This window comes from Thalassophryne amazonica, chromosome 6 (genome assembly GCF_902500255.1).
Source record: "Thalassophryne amazonica chromosome 6, fThaAma1.1, whole genome shotgun sequence".
Classification (NCBI taxonomy): domain Eukaryota; kingdom Metazoa; phylum Chordata; class Actinopteri; order Batrachoidiformes; family Batrachoididae; genus Thalassophryne; species Thalassophryne amazonica.
Window position 1 is genome coordinate 56,267,116 of NC_047108.1, and position 20,527 is coordinate 56,287,642.

The 20,527-nt window shown below is 41.2% G+C and overlaps 1 protein-coding gene across 1 annotated transcript in view; it reads right to left on the minus strand.

Annotated features, from left to right (window-relative positions):
- The window catches only part of LOC117512209 (plexin-A1-like), a 1,069,160-nt gene that overhangs the window by 54,132 nt on the left and 994,501 nt on the right, over positions 1 to 20,527 (minus strand). Inside the window, 3 exon segments of the mRNA XM_034172199.1 lie at positions 7,038 to 7,197; positions 7,705 to 7,851; positions 19,079 to 19,145. Coding sequence (XP_034028090.1) covers positions 7,038 to 7,197; positions 7,705 to 7,851; positions 19,079 to 19,145 — 374 coding nt within the window.

Sequence of the window (20,527 nt, forward strand, 5' to 3'; positions counted from 1 at the left end):
AATGATTTGCAAATCCTCTTCAACCTGTATTCAATTGAATACACCACAAAGACAAGATATTTAATGTTCAAAATGATAAACTTTTTTTGTTTTTGTGCAAATATTTGCTCATTTTGAAATGGATACCTGCAACATGTTTCAAAAAAGCTGGGACAGTGGTATGTTTACCACTGTGTTACATCACCTTTCCTTCAAACAATACTCAAAAAGCTTTTGGGAACTGAGGACACTAATTGTGACTGTTAGGATTGGGTATAAAAGGAGGCTCAGCCATTCACAAGCAAAGATGGGGCGAGGATCACCACTTTGTGAACAACTGCGTGAAAAAATAGTCCAACAGTTGAAGAACAATGTTTCTCAACTTTCAATTACAAGGAATTTAGGGATTCCATCATCTACAGTCCATAATATAATCAGAAGATTCAGGGAATCTGGAGAACTTTCTATATGTATGGGGCAAGGCCAAAAACCAACATTGAATGCCTGTGACCATCGATCCATCAGGCGGCACTGCATTAAAAACCAACATCATTGTATAAAGGATCTTACAGTATGGGCTTAGGAACACTTCATAAAACCATTGTCAGTTAACACAGATCATTGCTACATCTACAAGGGCAAGTTAAAAGTCTACCATGCAAAGCGAAAGCAATACATCAACAACATCCAGAAACCCTGCTGCCTTCTCTGGGCCCGAGCTCATTTGAAATGGACAGACGCAAAGTGGAAAAGTAGTAGAGAAGCTTGAATTTTTGACTCGACTGGGTTGCTTGACGCGAGGAAGTTTTGCTTCTAATCGCAGAAGCTTCCTCAGCTAAAATTTTTGGTCTGGTAGTCTGATTTCTGTCTTGACTCGTGTAGAGAAGAATAACAGAAGCCAGCAAAAACTGGAGTTTTAAACCTAACCAGACCCCTCCTACTGAGAGGCAGACTGCTATTGGCTAGTGACTAACAACTGCTCTAATTAGCACCTATTGTGCTCTAGTTAGCACCCTCCTAATGACAGGGTAGCTGTCCCTCCTAACGATGGGACTGATCCCTTGCCTAACAACTCTCCTGCTGACTCTCCTGACGATGTGAAAGACTCATTACCATGAACAAAAAGCTGAGACTGCTTTGACCTGAGTACCCCATTGTAAACAGGGGACAAAGTGTGTCTCAGCCTGTGCTGCCTGTTCTCTCCAATCGTAACATCACAGTCCAAGAAGGCCAAATGGTTGTTTCTGGCATCCTCACGTGTGAACTTGATATTGGAGTCCACCGAGTTGATGTGCTCTGTAAGGGCCACCACTTCCTGTTGCTTGATTTTAACCCATGTGTCATTGACATATCTGAACCAGTGACTGGGAGAGATGCCCATGAACAATGCCAAGGCTCTCTTCTCCACTAGCTCCATGTGCAGATTGGCCACAATGGGGATACCGGAGATCCCATCGCACAACCATGGATCTGCCTGTAAAGGAAATATGTGGTGTTAAGACAGATATCCAAGAGTTGGCAGATGTGGTCTGGTGTAAGTTTGGACTTTTCAAGTAGAGACTCATCCTCCAGCAGCCTCTGCCTCACAGCTGTGACAGCCTCAGCAGTGGGGATGCAGGTGAACAAGGTCCTTGATCTTGTTCACAAAATCTTGTGTGTTCTCCACATGATGGTCTGAGTTACCCATTAGAGGAGCCAAAATCCACTTGAAGTGCTTGGCCAAATTGTAAGTGATGGAATCTGTGCTACATACAATAGGCCTGAGTGGCACGTCCTGTTTGTGGATTTTGGGCGGCCCATAGATGCATGGAGTGGCGTCCCCAGGGTACGGTCTGTACCCTGGGGACTGCCTGTTGATGAGTCCCTCTTTCTCCAGGTTTTGGTGGTAGTTAATGATTTTCTTCTTATAGCCACTTGTAGGGTCTCTCTTCAGACGCTCATACGTATTGGAGTCACTGAGCAAGTTGTTGACCTTGGCCTCATAGTCCAATGTGTTCAGGACCACCGTGCATCTGCCGTTTCTGCTGGCAGGATAAGGATGCTTTGGTCCTTCTGCAGTGCTGACAGTGCTTTCCGTTCTTCTCCTGTGATGTTGGAAGGAGGAGGCTTAGCACTGTTCAGTACTGCTGAGACTCTTAGCCGGAGGTCCCCAGCTTCTGACTCTGACAGACTGTTATGTTTAATGGCTGACTCTACTGCAGTGATGTAGTCTACTGTCGGTATATGTTTAGGGGTCACTGAGAAATTTAGTCCTTTTGCGAGCACATCCTTTTCTGTCTGTGTAACAACCCTGTTGGAGAGATTCTTTACCCAATTTTCCCTGTTCTCACTAATTTTTCTGAGTGTACTACTCCCACTGCTCGTGAAAGTAAGCCATTTCTGCACTAAAAGTTTGTGAAACCCTGATTTGCCACTCCTTACTTTTTAAATGCTCAGACATTTGAATTTAAATATGAACTTTGTCATCTTATTATGGGCCTCTTCCCACACTAAAGTTTCTAACCTTTTGTGAAGACTATCAAAATCATTTTGGAGGTCTAATATTTTAAAATGAAATTCTAAGACCCAAAATCCTCCTAAGGTAACTGTGCTGGATCTTTTCTGCTGTCTGTCCCTAGCAGAACTTGCACTTATGTAAGCTGCATTTCTGAAATACATCAAGCTGTGAAGAACAGCATCAAGCTTTTCTTACCAAAACACTATGATAGCGTGAGGCAAAGTTTTTAATAAATAAATAAACATTTAAAATCACAGCGGCATGTGACCAGATTGAATAAACAGTCACAGAGAGAGACAAACATACATACGAGCAAAGGTTACCCACCTTGGTTGCTGAGACATCATGGCTGTTGTCTGAACACTCAAGAGTTGTAAGCACTTATTTTCAACAAAACGTCAAATTCCCTGCAGAAATGATGGTGACTCAGGATGTCTCCGTCTGAGCTCACACATCATTTAACTAATTTGAGTGATCACAGTTGATTTTATTAAACAAAAGTCTCATTATTATCCATTGCCATTTGAGAAGCACCTTGTCAACAGGACTGAGTGCCACTGTTGCATTCATTCCACAAGTGAACAAGTCGTTCAAAAACATATCAATACTCTACTTTGCGTCAAATACATAAATGGTGCGTTTTTAAACTGATGATGTTTTACTCCTTGCAGTGTAGATTTATTTTTACATGCATTTAAATGCATTCTGCATTTTTTTATTTGTCTGACTTTTAGCAGGATTACATCAAAACTACTGCACAGATTTTGATGAAATTTTCACCACAGATAGATATTCGGCAATGGAAGACTAAAATTTTGGAGGTGATCTGGATCTGATTTCCAGTTTCTGGATCAAGATTTGACTTTATATAGGCTTTGAAGGATTATTCCAAAACTACTTACGTCAAAACTACTTCACAGATTCTCACCAAATTTGCACCACAGATAGATATTAGGGCATGGAAGACTCCACTGAATTTTGGAAGTGGTCTGGATCCAGATTGAATGTGTTCATTGTCTCCTCAGTTCTCAAATTTTTATGCCTCTGTGCGCTATCCTTTGTATTTATGATACAGTGAGTCAAGCAAAGCAATATTAACCCTTTGGAGTCGACTGACGCAGCACCGTATAAAAAGTCACGTGACCTAATTAAGTGGATGTAACACTCAATCTGCTGCACTCTGAGTCTACATTTGAATGCATGTTGAAGGTGGAGACTTCAACCTTTATATATATATATATATATATGTAAATATTTTAGCATTAGCATTTCCTGCATTACATTTGTACATGTTTTTGAAATTTACCATTTATATTTACATTCTAAATCTTAATGTGACATCTGACTGTTTTGTAAATAATTGTACAAAAAAGCCTGAAGTATTTCCTGCCTAGTTGTTTATAACTTAGTTTTTTGCTAAATTTATTCATATGTTTTTGAAATTTACAATTTATATTTACATTTTAAGTTATAAAAATGGGACATTAAACAAGTTTGTGGTTTTCACAGTCAGATATTATGTTTTTTGTGAGATTTTAGGTTCACTGTGGTAATACATTATGTCAAAATGAAAGAAAAACTGTAAAGTCACACAGGTGAGTTTGTGCTGAAAAAAAAAAAAAAAAGTGACACCAAACAAAGCAAAGTAAATTATAAAGGTAAAACCAAAAGTAGTCAAAAAGGAACAATTATACTGTACCCTGGACTCCAGAGGGTTAAAATCCCTATAGATAAAAAAGGCCTTCTGATGTTGTGTGTTGGGGGGGTGTGGCTGGACATTTTGGTGTTATTTTCTTTTCTTTGCTCTCCAGGTGGTATGAAAACTGATTTGTCTGTGGAGAAGGTGCTGGCTGAAGAGTCCTTCACCCTCATCAACGTTATGTGCAGCACCTGTGGATGGTGCTCAAGTGCAACCTTAAAGACTTTCAGCTGAAGCAGATAATGAGATGGCGTTCTGCATTTAAGCCATGTGTGATTCAAGCAGAATTGCCGGGAACTCGACCTTGTGATGTTCGTTTGTGAGACGCTGAGGACCGCGCCTGGGTTTGACACATCGTGCCTGTGAAGGAAGAAGGGTGAGGGACACATGCTGTCAGCACACATCTGAGGTGATTAATTGTTTGACTAATTGTTGATAGTAACTTGGTATTTTGTTACGCAGTAGATTTGAATTGTGATGAGAATTGTGCAGCTCACTTCTCACTGCCGTGGCATGCGGAGTGGTAATCCTCCACCTGTTGTGAGAAGCTGCTCATTTACATAAAGCTTAAATACAGACCTGAATGTGTTGCTGATAGTGTGTGCCTTTTGAAGGATATTGGTTGTAGCTGCTGACTTACCTCACCTTTTCTATCCTTCGCAGAGAGTCGGTTTGTCGTGTCCACCTGGGGGGTGTTTGGCGGTAAAGTGAGTCCAGAAGCGCCGGGCTTCGATCCTTTTAGGCGCTGGAGAGCGTGCCAGCCTTCACTCCACCAGACTGACGCATCTTTTGTTCATACACTTTGTTATGCACCAGAGGGTGGAAAAAATAAATTGTTTTGTTATTGGAACCGCTTTCTGGTTATTTTAGCGCTGGGTTCCGTCAGACGCAGGTCCGCTCCTCAACCCGCGTCGACACATAACATCTGAGTTGCAGCAATGAATGGTTCCTCAAACCAGTACCTAAAATTTTCATTATTAGAGCCTGGTGTTCTACAAATGCAGCTAACAATTAATTTTTTCTTCTTTTCCATACAAACTTCTAGTGTTATTACAATTGACATTTTTTCTAACACTTGATATTTGAGGTTTTGGTCCACATACACAGCCACTCCTCCAGTCTTGCCCACTCTTTTCTTATAACTGTATTTGTATACATCCAGACCAAAGTCCATCCCATTCTCGTTACTAATCCATGCCTCTCATATTGTAATTAAACTAAATTGTTGTGAGAACTGGCTTACATAATCTTTGATGTTGTTGAAGTTTGCATATCGGCTTCGATTGTTGACATGTACAATGGAAAATTATTATCTGCTTTAACTATCCTGATATACTACTCCTCTGTGTAATAGCAACTGCTATCAATGATATCACTGTAGAAATTATTTTCTGGGTCAATCTGTACTCTGTATAGTTAAAGGTTTTCAGCTCCAGATTATTACAGTCCACTATCATAGATGTTGAAGTAATTATTGCAGCTATTATTAGGTTAGTACTTACAGTCCGCTAATATCCCCAGTGTTACCATCTCTGCCAGTGTAATGCTCATGTGAATTTGTCCAGCTCCTCGATACCCCCGATAATCAAAACTTTTGCCTCCTCTGGTGATCTGTTCAGCTTTACAAAAATCTTACAGTTTGAAGACCATGTTGAAATACAATATCGGCGTTCCTTTTGTTCAGATGTTCATTGATGTAGACATCAGGTACCTTTAACTTCCTCCCTTATTTTAACAGGGCTGTTTTGTGCTTTCTGCTCACAAACCTCATGATAACAGCAAGTTTATCCTTTGAGTTTTTCATGGCCAGAGGGTGGAAAGATTTGATGTTATCAGAGTCAAACTATATCCTACAGGGCCACAGAAACTTAGCCACATGATGTTCTATGGAGTTAATGTCCAACTCCTCTGGCTCACCCTTATTGTCAAAGGCCAGTGCCTGAGCATATGACCAGGGTTTAATTTGGAGTCCAGTGATAATAATGAGATTGGGAAGAGGCAGAAATGTCTTTTATGAATGCATGGAACAGGTAAAGGGTGGAAACCTTTAACTTTTTCAAACCACAGGGAGGCATCACAAAAAGCTTTGAAAAATATCATTATATGGGGGCAACCTAATGCAGGCAAGATAGAATGCTGAATTGAAGACCAATCACCACTGTTAATGTGAGTTGAACAACAGCCCATATTGCACCATGGACTTTGGAAGGAAGAAGGCAGGAGACTCTCCACTCTTTGACTGAATCCTAAATTTGATCAACAACATATTGCAGTGGACATCCTGGACCTAAAAGCCATGAAGTAAAAATACCATGACATCCAAGAAGTGGAGCAACTGAAGCCAGTCCAAATCCATTTGGACTGACTAAAAAATTATTTGATTATTTCTGTCATCAGTGTTGTAAATTACTTAGTTTTTCACTTTCTTCCAGTTTTTACAATGTCCGTGAAACAAACTTTACTTTTGTTCATTTAAAGACTTATTAATTTAGAGTGGGAGAATAAGAGTTTGGATTTTTTTTTTTTTTTTTACTGCAGCGACATTTTCGATTGTCATATTTTTCATATGCTTTACTGTTATATAAAGAAGATGTTGTTGTTCATCTGAAGAGTTTTACAGATAAATTCAGAACAGGTCAGTGCATTTGTTAATATGATTTAAACAGGGAAGTCTCAGAGGTGAAGATGGTAAGCTTCATGAACCAAAGTTTTCATCCGCAGCTTTTTTACTAGTCAGTCTTATTCTGTTAAACTGTAGGCAAGATGATTCATAAACCAACTTAGATTGTAGATTGTTACTCTGAGATATGTAATCTCAGACTAACAAACGTGTTCATGTCAGCCATTTATAATATATCTTACCCAGGTCCATATCAGAAGCCTTGTGCCGTTGTGAATAGGGGCTTCCCTTGTACACGGCATCCAGCAGCTTTTCTTTGACTTGAGTGATGGTGTCACAGTTCAAACACTTCACTGTCACTTCAGTGGCGTTCTCATTCTCTGGGTTCACACAGTGCAAAGTCTGGCAAAGAAATGGATGAAGATAAAGGAAATGGTAAACAAAAGAAATTAGACTTTAAAGAAGAAATCCCACTGGAAATAAATGCAATGCTTAGATGAGTGTTTTGTTGCATTAGAATGTATCTGACAACATTTTCACACCTTGTTTGTTGTGTAAATTATTTATGGAATTTTTGAAGTGCAATTTCTCATAGGCCTATAATAACACAGCATTCACACTTGGATGCAGCCCACAACTACTGCACCATTTCCTGCTGGCAATTAGGTTTGACTGTTACCAATCCAAACCTGAAGTGCTTTGTTTGCAAAAATAATAATAGCACAGATCATTAAATGATAGCTCACAATCTCACTCCAAATATAATTGATGTTGAAGCTCCATGTTTGGCTGGAACAACGTCTACAACAGACCACCTGCAGTAACATTGGCTTCAACACTGCTACTGTTGATCATTTGATATGTTTGAAAATGTTTCACAGCAACACAGACCACAGCAACTTTACTGACCAATGTTTTGTAGTCAATCTGCTGTCTGATGAGCTTGTCTTCACTGAGGGAATAGCGAGCTTCTCCTGTGATGGCATCGATAGGTCCCTTCTCCATCTGCTGCTTTATGGCACAGTACAGCATGAAAAGAGGCTCCCCTGCACACTCCTGTGGAAACAGTACAGACGAGCAGAAATCAGAGACTGAAGACCTTATGCATCCTCATTATTTTCCACCTTGAATGCTCAGCAGATCCTGATGAATCCCATTGTCTTGATCATTTCATGTAGATTGATAGCTGTTGCTGAGGGAATGTCTGCTCTTTTTGTCATTTTTCGATTAGGCATATCAATGGAAATAGTCTAATTTTTGCTTCTGCCTGGCAAAAGAATCCTATAATTGTCATGCCTGAATCTTGACCAAAAGCAGGAAATTGTTTTTTAGACCCCATTTCCCCAAGTTTATTTATATAGCACATTTAAACACAGCTGCAGCTGACCAAAGTGCTTCACAATAATAGCAAAACAATAACTGTAAAATATTAACAAAGGAAAAGAATAACAAATCTAAAAATACAGAGCAAAATAGCAGAGCAAACCATATACCACTTAGCCAGTGTTGAAAGCCAGGGAAAAGCGATGGGTTTTCAGTCTGGACTTAAACTGCCCCATAGACTCTGAGGACCTGACAGACAGCAGAAGATTGTTCCACAGGCGTGGCACCGCCACGGAAAAGGCTCTATCTCCTCTGGATTTAAGCCTGGCTTTAGGAACAGCAGGGAGAAGCTGGTCAGCTGACCTCAGAGCCCTATGTGGAGTGTACGGCTGCAAGAGCTCACTCAGATACATTGGGCCTATACAGTGCAGACACTTAAAAACAATCAGCAAAATTTTATATTTAACACAAAAGCCGACTGGAAGCCAGTGTAAGGTGCAGAGCACAGGGGTGATGTGCTCATGCTTCTTTGTTTTAGTCAAAAGGCGGGTTGCAGCATTCTGTACACTCTGCTGGGGCTGTAAGGAGCGCTGATCCAGCCCAACGTAGAGAGCATTACAATAATCCAGATGTGACGTTATAAATGCATGGATAGCTCTTTCAAAATCAACTCGAATAAAATAAGACTTAATTTTGGAAAGAGTCCTCAGCTGAAAAAAGCTGACCCTGATGACAGAACTGATGTGCTTATCAAATCTGAACTATCACAACTATCAACTATCACCCCCAGATTTTTTTACAAAAGGGCGGCAAAAAGTGGACAGAGGAGTGATAACACTGTCTTGTCCTTGTAGAGGGTTACTTTGCCCAAACAATAAAATCTCAGTTTTATTTTTATTAAGATTCAGAATGTTAGTTCTCATCCAGACTTGTACATCATTCAGACAGTCCTGTAGTATCACAGGAAGTTACAGGAAGGTAAATCTGAATGTTGTCTGCAAAACAATGAAAACAGACTTTGTGCTTTTTAAAATCAGACCCAAGAGGGATCATGTACAAAGCGAAGTATGCCAAGCTGAATAAGGCAGAATGTAAAAAAAAAAAACAATATTTGTGCCATTTCTGGGAGGGAATAAGAATTGTGGAGGACAGCCATCCGAATACTGTGCTCCAATGTGCCCCAACTGATTCACGCACATGCCATGCACATGAGCCTCCAAACACAGTACAAATGCAGATGGTACACAGTAACAGTACCTGGTGTTTAGAATGCAGTTAGAGAGCAGTCAAACTGCACATTGACTGCCGTATGATGGTTGGTCCACCTCGACCGCAGCAAGACTGTTTTGAACATGAGCAAAACATTCGGAGCGGTCATGCGAATGGGCCCGACTGTTACGACTTCTTTGAGAATGTTGTCTGAAATTTTCAAAATGCACTTCAATGCTTCCGGACTGTGGATCAACTTCTCATTCGGCACCATTTGGCCTCATTCAAGCTATGTGTGACAGGGGTCTCATAGTTTTAGGCTGCAGTGTAATTCTGTAGGTCATGTAGGTGGACATGTGAGGTGTTTTTTTTTTCTTCTTCTTCTTCTTCTTCTTCTACAAATTCCAACAATTCAAATAATCTCAAAACAAACATCATGACTGAGAATGCAATGAATGACAGGTAAAACATGATGGAATTTGCTTCGCCAAAAACCTGACCTTCAAAACCAGAGATGGAAATGGCCTGATTATCATTACAGAGATCACAAAATGTTAATTGTAATCATATTATGTAACATCTCAAACTAATGTATTGGAAGGTAGATAGGCTTCTGAAGTCAATAAAAAGAGTGAGAAGTTTACATAAAATATTCTCTGTCCAGAAAATAAGATGAAACCATCATCTCTGAGTTTATGTGACCAGACACAGATGTTATAACTATGCTTCCTTCCCTCCACTCCATCAAAGGCACTTGCCAATCAATACTGTCATTAGTCACCACTCAAGCCAAAGGAAAACACTCCTGCTACAAGTAGGAGCAGTTTAGGAAAGAGCGAGGCCACATCACAGCCAGTCCTCGTGAAGAGAGCTTAATGATTGACTGTGTAGTGCTTAGGAAGATACTTCAGACTGTATGCATGCTTATTTTGGAGAAGCAGACGGTTAAGCATGGAACGGAATAAGGGAGGGTACAAATTTATGTTTCACCTTCAAACACTCTAAACATTTCTCACTCTCTTTAAGCACACTCATGTGTTTCACCCTTCTTTCATCCTTCCCCTGCAAAACCCTTTTTTTCCTCCACCTTCTCTCTTTAGCTTTTTTTTCTGTACAGGAATTGTTCCATTGGTGTGCCAAGGATAACAGAAAGCTATGTGGTGTCATTTATGACCCTGGAAAGATATGTATTTTTAACATTGCACAGTTTGATTTTATCATATAAAATCAATAATTAATTATAATTAATGTATGTGTCATAAACAGAAACAGAGCCATTAAAAAATATAAACTGACCCATAAAATGACCCACTCAGTCATTTTAGTTGCTAAAATACCTTGGTTGCTTGAGGGTTAATAATACTGCATAATGCGACACAAGTGTCCTATCTTAATAATTTCTTAATTAATCTGTCATCAATGTCTATATAAATCACTGATATCCCTTTCTCCTGCATGCGTTGGGTTCACACCTTATTTTTACAGTCCAAAGAGCTCTAATTCCCAAGCTAATGTTGCTTTATATTTGGTACTTAACTCATTAATTCAGGGATATATCTAAAATGAGGGAGAAGATTAAAGCAGAAATCCCCCATAAAGTATACTTATTACATTATATTATATTCACCCAACCCATTTCATCCAAAGTGACTTACAGATGAGGAACGCAATCAAGCTACAGTTTAAAGACAGACTTCAGCATAGCAAACACTACTTTTACAAGTTTAAAGGAGACTTCAGCGTAATTATAAATACCATATTTCCATACACATACAAACCAATGAGTCATAGGCCAAAATGTGATTCGACAGAGTGAAATAAGGTAAAAAGCGAAAAGAATTGCATGATACAGTAGTGTTCAGAATAATACTAGTGCTATGTGACTAAAAAGATTAATCCAGGTTTTGAGTATATTTCTTATTGTTACATGGGGAACAAGGTACCAGTAGATTCAGTAGATTCTCATAAATCCAACAAGACCAAGCATTCATGATATGCACACTCTTAAGGCTATGAAATTGGGCTATTAGTTAAAAAAAAGTAGAAAAGGGGGTGTTCACAATAATACTAGTGTTGTGTGGGCCGCCAGAAGAGGAGGTACTGCTGGCCCACCACCAGACGGCGCCCTGTCTGGAGTGCGGGCTCCAGGCCCAGAGGGCGCAGCCGCCTCACAGGAGCAGCCAGGGTGACAGCTGTCACGCATCACCTGCAACAGCTGTTACCAATCATCTGATCGGCAGGAGTATATCAGCAGGACGACGTCTCCACCTCTTGGCCGAGATATCGTTCTACCTGGAAGGTAACGTACCTCAGCTGTCTGCGTGACAATAACCTTTGTGACTTTTTGTGCATTATCTTTTGGAGTGTTTTTCCAACGAGAGGTGGAGGTAGCTTTCCTGCCGTGCTGATTCCTGGGTGCAAACGCATCCTCATTCACTTGCTTTTTGTTGCTCACCAGCAGTACCAGATCCGACACGCGGAGGCAGTGGCCACCTGGGAGTTCGGGACTTGGCGGCTCCAGTATTCCCGGGGTCTGGTGGCGGAGGAAATCGTGTGGTTCCGGTTCTGCTTTGGACAGGCGTCTCCTATCTTCGAGCCTGCCCACACGACACCTTGTGAATTGACTGTTATCTATTGTTGCAATCTGTTGTATTTGTTGTGCACATTCACAACAGTAAAGTGTTGTTATTTGACCTATTCCATTGTCCGTTCATTTGCGCCCCCTGTTGTGGGTCCGTGTAACTACACTTTCCCAATCAATCAATCAATTTTTTTATATAGCGCCAAATCACAACAAACAGTTGCCCCAAGGCGCTTTATATTGTAAGGCAAGGCCATACAATAATTATGTAAAACCCCAACGGTCAAAACGACCCCCTGTGAGCAAGCACTTGGCTACAGTGGGAAGGAAAAACTCCCTTTTAACAGGAAGAAACCTCCAGCAGAACCAAGCTCAGGGAGGGGCAGTCTTCTGCTGGGACTGGTTGGGGCTGAGGGAGAGAACCAGGAAAAAGACATGCTGTGGAGGGGAGCAGAGATCGATCACTAATGATTAAATGCAGAGTGGTGCATACAGAGCAAAAAGAGAAAGAAACAGTGCATCATGGGAACCCCCCAGCAGTCTACGTCTATAGCAGCATAACTAAGGGATGGTTCAGGGTCACCTGATCCAGCCCTAACTATAAGCTTTAGCAAAAAGGAAAGTTTTAAGCCTAATCTTAAAAGTAGAGAGGGTGTCTGTCTCCCTGATCTGAATTGGGAGCTGGTTCCACAGGAGAGGAGCCTGTATCCCAACAACTAGTGTGGCATACAGTCAGTGAGTTTGTCAATTTTGTGGAACAAACAGGTGTGAAGGTCTGAGGAAAATGGGACGTTCAAGACATTGTTCTGAAGAACAGCATAGTTTGATTAAAAAGTTGATTGGAGAGGGGAAAACGTATATGCAGGTGCAAAAAATTATAGGGTGCTCATCTACAATGATCTCCAATGCTTTAAAATGGACAAAAAAAAAACAGAGACACGTGGAAGAAAATGGAAAACAACCATCAAAATGGATAGAAGAATAACCAGAATAGCAAAGGCTCACCCATTGATCAGCTCCAGGATGATCAAAGACAGTCTGAAGTTACCTGTAAGTGCTGTGACAGTTAGAAGACGCCTGTGTGAAGCTAATTTATTTGCAAGAATCCCCTGCAAAGTCCCTCTGTTAAATAAAAGACATGTGCAGAAGAGGTCACAATTTGCCAAAGAACACATCAGCTGGCCTAAAGAGAAATGGAGGAATATTTTGTGGACAGATGAGAGTAAAATTGTTCTTTTTGGGCCCAGGGGCCGCAGACAGTTTGTGAGACGACCCCCAAACTCTGAATTCAAGCCACAGTCCACAGTGAAGACAGTGAAGCATGGTGGTGCAAGCATCATGATATGGGCATGTTTCTCCTACTATGGTGTTGGGCCTATATATCGCATAACAGGTATCATGGATCAGTTTGGATATGTCAAAATACTTGAAAAGGTCATGTTGCCTTATGCTGAAGAGGACATGCCCTTGAAATCGGTGTTTCAACAAGACAATGACCCCAAGTACACTAGTAAACGAGCAAAATCTTGGTTCCAAACCAACAAAATGAATGCCTTGCAGATGTGAAGAAATCATGAAAAACTGTGGTTATACAACTAAACACTAGTTTAGTGATTCACAGGATTGCTAAAAAAAGCAGTTTGAACATAACAGTTTTGAGTTTGTAGCGTCAACAGCAGATGCTACTATTATTGTGAACACCCCCTTTTCTACTTTTTTTTTTTTTTACTAATAGCCCAATTCCATAGCCTTAAGATTGTGCATATCATGAATGCTTGGTCTTGTTGGATTTATGAGAATCTACTGAATCTACTGGTACCTTGTTTCCCATGTAACAATAAGAAATATACTCAAAACCTGGATTAATCTTTTTGGTCACATAGCACTACTACTATTCTGAACAATACTGTATGTGCAAGTTGGGCATGTTAGTGTTGTTAAAGATGATAGGGGAGGAGGTACTCTCAGAAAAGATGGGTTTTCAACATTTTGGAAGTACAGAGGGATGCCCCTCCTCTGTTAGTACTTGGTAGCTTCTTTAACCATTGGGGACCACAAATGAGAATATGCTGTATTTCCTTGTGTGTAGAGATGGCACTGCCAACTGCCACTCCTTGGAGGAGAACAGCGGCCAAGGGGTGCCATTAGTCTTTGTGACAAAACTGAAGTCAATAGGTGCAAACCAGTCGTCACTTTGTAGACAATCATTAGTGAATTGATTTTGATGTGGGTAGCAATGGGTAGACAACGGAGCTCAATATAGAGTGGAAAGAAGTTAACAGGGAAATAAAAGGAGTCATGTCAACTAGACAACAGCACACTGGTTTGTTTTGGCTTCTTTCATTTCTGTCACAACCTATCTAGTGTGAAACTTCACATCAAATTGCTTTCTGTTTTTCTTTTTTATTTAGGTAAGACGCACTTGGTGCAGCCACATTTTTGCTTTAAGATCGGGTTGCTTCGTGTCAACTCCAGATGTACAAGGGAAGTGAGAAATAGGTGGCCTTGAACTTGAGAGAGGTGGGAGGTAAGCATACTAACCATTTGCTTCACTATGCTACCAAAATTATAGCAATGTCGGGGAATGAACTAAGGTCCTCATACATGTACAGTGGGGTAAAAAAGTATTTAGTCAGTCCCTGATTGTGCAAGTTCTCCTACTTAGAAAGATGAGAGAGGTCTGTAATTTTCAACGTAGGTACACGTCAACTATAAGAGAAAAAAATGAGAAAAAAATCCAGGAAATCACATTGTAGGATTTTTAAAGAATTTATTTGTAAATTATGGTGGAAAATAAGTATTTGGTCAATAACAAAAGTTCAACTCAATACTTTGTAACATAATCTTTGTTGGCAATGACAGAGGTCAAACGTCTTCACCAGGTTTGCACACACTGTACCTGGTATTTTGGCCCATTCCTCCATGCAGATCTCCTCTAGAGCAGTGTGTGTTTTGAGGCTGTCACTGGGCAACACGGACTTTCAACTCCTTCAACAAATTTTCTATGGGGTTGAGGTCTGGAGACTGGTTTGGCCACTCCAGGACCTTGAAATGCTTTTTACGGAGCCACTCCTTGGTTGCCTGACCGGTGTGTTTTGGATCATTGTCATGCTGGAAGACCCAGCCACGTTGCATCTTCAATGCTCTCACTGATGGAATGAGGTTTTGGCTTAAAATCTCACGATACATGGCCATGTTCATTCTTCCCTTAACATCTATCAGTCATCCTGTCCCCTTTGCAGAAAAACAGCCCCAAAGCATGATGTTTCCACCCCCATGCTTCACAGTAGATATGGTGTTCTTGGGATGCAACTCAGCATTCTTCTTCCTCCAAACCATGACTAGTTAGTAAAAACTCAACTAGACCCCATGGGGTCAAAATGATCATGAAAACAGTGAGCAAAAATCCCAGAACTACATGGAGGGACCTGATGAATGACCTGCAGAGAGCTGGGACCAAAGTCACAAAGGCTACACACTACTCAGCGAGGGACTCAAATCCTGCAGTGCCAGGCGTGTCCCCCTGCTTAAGCCAGAACATGTCCAGGCCCGTCTGAAGTTTGCCAGAGAACATATGGATGATCCAGAAGAGGATTGGGGGAATATCATGTGGTCAGATGAAACCAAAATAACAGGGGGACACGCCTGGCACTGCAGGATTTGAGTCCCTCGCTGAGTAGTGTGTAGCCTTTGTGACTTTGGTCCCAGCTCTCTGCAGGTCATTCATCAGGTCCCTCCATGTAGTTCTGGGATTTTTGCTCACTGTTTTCATGATCATTTTGACCCCATGGGATGAGATCTTGCATGGAGCCCCAGATCAAGGGAGAGTATCAGTGGTCTTGTATGTCTTCCATTTTCTTACAATTGCTCCCACCGTTGATTTTTTCACACCAACCTACTTGACTATTGTACCCTCACTCTTCTCAGCCTGGTGCAGGTCTACAATTTTCTTCCTGGTGTCCTTCGACAGCTCTTTGGTCTTGGCCATGGTTGAGTTTGGAGTCTGACTGTTTGAGGCTGTGGACAGGTGTCTTTTATACAGATAACAAATTCCAACAGGTGCCATTAATACAGGTAACAGGTGGAGGACAGAAGAGCTTCTTAAAGAAGAACTTACAGGTCTGTGAGAGCCAGACATCTTGCTTGTTTGTGGGTGACCAAATACTTATTTTCCACCATAATTTACAAATAAATTCTTTAAAAATCCTACAATGTGATTTCCTGGATTTTTTTTTTTTTTCTCATTTTGTCTCTCATAGTTGAAGTGTACCTATGTTGAAAATTACAGACCTCTCTGGAGTTTCACTGACAACAATGCTCTCTTTTTCAGGCATGCTCTTTCGACACTGAATAACTTAACTGGGTTAAAGACATTGCTCAAGGGCACCTTAGTGGTGGTAGTGAGGGTGAGAGAAATGCTACTCTTATCTTACCAACCCAAATTTATCAATTCAGTTGGGCGAAAGACCCAATTACTGTCTGGGTGCAATTCAACAAGATGTATTTTTTTTTCACTCGATAACCGTTTGTACTGTATGTGTCACTTTTCTTCTTCATCACTCAGTACACCTCCTGCTGCATCCACTGCTTCATCCACTATATCCTTTTTGTAAGAATCTCACCTGATGACTGTTCCTCAAGCTCAAACACAGTCTGTCTTCATCCTTATTTTCCCTTATGTCTATCCTTCATTCCTTCTCTGTTCCTTTGCATTCTCTGGCTTCTTTCACGCTAAACTGCTTCTCTGCCTTCATTTCCTTCTGCTTTCCATCTGAGGTCTGTTTGCTTCTCATCCTCCCTTTTTTGCTTCCTCCTCCATCTGTTCCACTGCTCTTCTCAAAGGTTCTTTCCTCCAACATCTCTTACACAGACTTCCAATCCCCATCTTCTCTTTCCTCCTACCTCTTCAGCTAGCCATTCTCCATTCTCTACCATCCTCACTTCCACTGCCATATGCTTTAAGAGCCTCGTTAGCATCTGGGCCAATTAGGTGGGCAGCTGCTAACGAGACAAAACAAGCATGCATCACATCATTAAGTTTTTGCTTCAGCCCTCCTCTCTGTCATTTGTTCGCTTCACATTTGCGTATAAAATTTGCCTTTACTTCACATACCTGCTCCCTAATTGTATGCTGGCATGTACTTTTGGGTATTTAATGATGGCTCCCACTGCACAGATATTAAAACAATACAATGGGCTTTGATTCATGTGTTGATAATAAGCTGTAGCAACCTTAAATCTGCTCTGTATAGTCAGAACTTTGTGCATTTACTACTTTACTGAGTACAATAATTAAATAAAGGGTATTGTAATTGATATGAGTTTATACAAAATATAATAATAGAAATGTTTTGCTATATATACAATGTGTCATTACTGACATAATTTTCCCCAGAATACGAGGGCTGTCAATAAAGTAACGGTCCTTTTTATTTTTTTCAAAAACTATATGGATTTCATTCATATGTTTTTACGTCAGACATGCTTGAACCCTCGTGCGCATGCGTGAGTTTTTCCACGCCTGTCGGTGACGTCATTCGCCTGTGAGCACTCCTTGTGGGAGGAGTCATCCAGCCCCTCGTCGGAATTCCTTTGTCTGAGAAGTTGCTGAGAGACTGGCACTTTGTTTGATCAAAATTTTTTCTAAACCTGTGAGACACATCGAAGTGGACACGGTTCGAAAAATTAAGCTGGTTTTCAGTGAAAATTTTAACAGCTGATGAGAGATTTTGAGGTGATTCTGTCGCTTTAAGGACTTTTCACGGTGCGAGACGTCGCGCTGCGCTCTCAGGCGGCGTCATCAGCCTGTTTCAAGCTTAAAACCTCCACATTTCAGGCTCTATTGATCCAGGACGTCGTGAGAGAACAGAGAAGTTTCAGAAGAAGTCGGTTTCAGCATTTTATCCAGATATTCCACTGTTAAAGGAGATTTTTTTAATGAAAGACGTGCGGACGGATCCGCGCGTCGGGACGCAGCCGACGCGGTGCGGCGGCACAGGAAAAACACCTCCGTGTTGATAACCATTTGTAAAATCCAGGCGGCTTTTGATGGCTTTCAGTGGAGTGAGTATATGAGAAATTGTTTAACAGGCAGGACATGTTCCAACTTGTCCTTAAGGCTTTCAACAGAGGTGTTTTTCCTGTGGCGGAGCGTCGCGGCGGCTGCGTCCCGACGCGCGGACCCGTCCGCACGTCTTTCATTAAAAAAATCTCCTTTAACAGTGGAATATCCGGATAAAATGCTGAAACCGACTTCTTCTGAAACTTCTCTGTTCTCTCACGACGTCCTGGATCAATAGAGCCTGAAATGTGGAGGTTTTCAGCTTGAACAGGCTGATGACGCTGCCTGAGAGCGCAGCGCGACGTCTCGCACCGTGAAAAGTCCTTAAAGCGACAGAATCACCTCAAAATCTCTCATCAGCCGTTAAAATTTTCACTGAAAACCAGCTTAATTTTTCGAACCGTGTCCACTTCGATGTGTCTCACAGGTTTAGAAAAAATTTTGATCAAACAACGCGCCAGTCTCTCAGCAACTTCTCAGACAAAGGAATTCCGACGGGGGGCTGGACGACTCCTCCCACAAGGAGTGCTCACAGGCGAATGACGTCACCGACAGGCGTGGAAAAACTCACGCATGCGCACGAGGGTTCAAGCATGTCTGACGTAAAAACATATGAATGAAATCCATATAGTTTTTGAAAAAAATAAAAAGGACCGTAACTTTATTGACAGCCCTCGTATATTAGCATACAGTACATGAATACTTGCATAAAATGTGAGTCTAATCATCACATTATAGTTATAATGTGACAAACACACAAGGAGAGCTTATTTTTGGATTTGCAATATGGCGGAGAACAGAGAAACTATCAGTGTGAAATACAGCAGTATCATCTTATCATATACTGACTGACAGTCTTCAGGAAGGTACTGCAAGTAATAAATGGGAGGAAATAAGGAAAAAAAATGATTGGAAAGAAATGGAAAAAAAGAATGTGAAAAGGAGCCAGAGAGCACAATAAAATCAGAAATGACAAGGAGTGAAAGATCAGAGAAAAGCAAAATGTGAACAAAAGAGTGAATTAAAAATCAGTGTGGACTGTGTATTTGTTACAACTGTGGAATTATAAAAGAGGTGAGGACATTATCTTCATTTCTTGTTGGGCTTACCTTGAGAAACTTATACAAGAGGAATGTAAACCAATTGGTCAGCATCTTTTCAGCAACAGACTCCGTTCTGAATCAGGAAAAATAAAATAAAATAAAAAATTAGAAACTCTTCAAAAAGACACAGAAAGTCAGTTGCAGAAGAAATCACACCAAATCAAGTTTCTGCATGTGTTTTCAAACTTCATGTTATCACACTGATTCTGTGACACAGCGTAATCACATTTGCCTGTAATGTGGTAATGTAACAAGTTACTGTTTTATATTCAGTTATCACACTGCATTTCCTAACAGTGCTTGCAAAAATGATTGGATTCACCTGAATGCAACTTGAGAACTTGACTGACTAACCAGAAGTAACTTTGTTTACTGTCACAACAATGCCGGAGAATGGTTGAAGAAACAAAAGAACCTGTCAATGTCCATTCCTCTGGAATATTCAGGGGACACCGGAGGCTTCAGGAGGCTTCCATGACAAACAGATCATACGAAGTGGAGGCAAAACATGTGGATTAAAGCAAGCAAGTTAATTACCATGCTGTCCTCCTAAACACGTAAGATGGCTTTTAAAAAGTACCTTAGTTTGACTTCCTGGACTCAGCCATCAGAAGTGTATGTTTATGTGGTGAAAGTGATGAACTTTTAGAGACATTTACTAATCTCAGCAATGACATTCGTGTCTCTGGGTCCTCGGCCTTTGAGATCAAGAGGCATCTAGGAGGAACTTACCGAGGTGTTTGGAAATGCCACTATCTTTGCAGATGAATGAAGGTCCAAGTCTTGCTGTATGGTTATTAGATATGGATGCGAATGAGTGACCTAGTGTGAAGAATGGATGTCTTTGGTACTAGGTCACTTCAGAGGATCCGCTGGCATAACTTTGTATCAAATGATGGTTACTTAGTGCCCTCTGAATGTAGTCCCCACAACGCATAACATGTGAGAATGGTGAGAGAACTTTGTGAGGGGTTGAGAGAGGTGAAGAAGAGAGTGCAGGCAGGGTGGAGTGGGTGGAGAAAGGTGGCAGGAGTGATTTGTGACCGAAGAATATCAGCAAGAGTGAAGGGGAAAGTTTACAAAACAGTAGTGAGACCAGCTATGTTGTATGGTTTAGAGACAGTGGCACTAACAAAAAGACAGGAGGCAGAGCTGGAGGTAGCAGAGCTGAAGATGTTGAGATTCTCTTTGGGAGTGACAAGAATGGACAAGATTAGGAATGAACATATGAGAGGGACAGCTCAGGTGGGACGGTTTGGAGACAAAGTCAGAGAGGCGAGATTGAGATGGTCTGGACATGTGCAGAGGAGGGACCCAGGGCATATAGGGAGAAGGATGCTGAGGATGGATCCACCAGGCAGAAGGAGAAGAGGGAGACCAAAGAGGAGGTTCATGGATGTGCTGAGAGAGGACATGCAGGTGGTTGGTGTGACAGAGGAAGATACAGAGGACAGG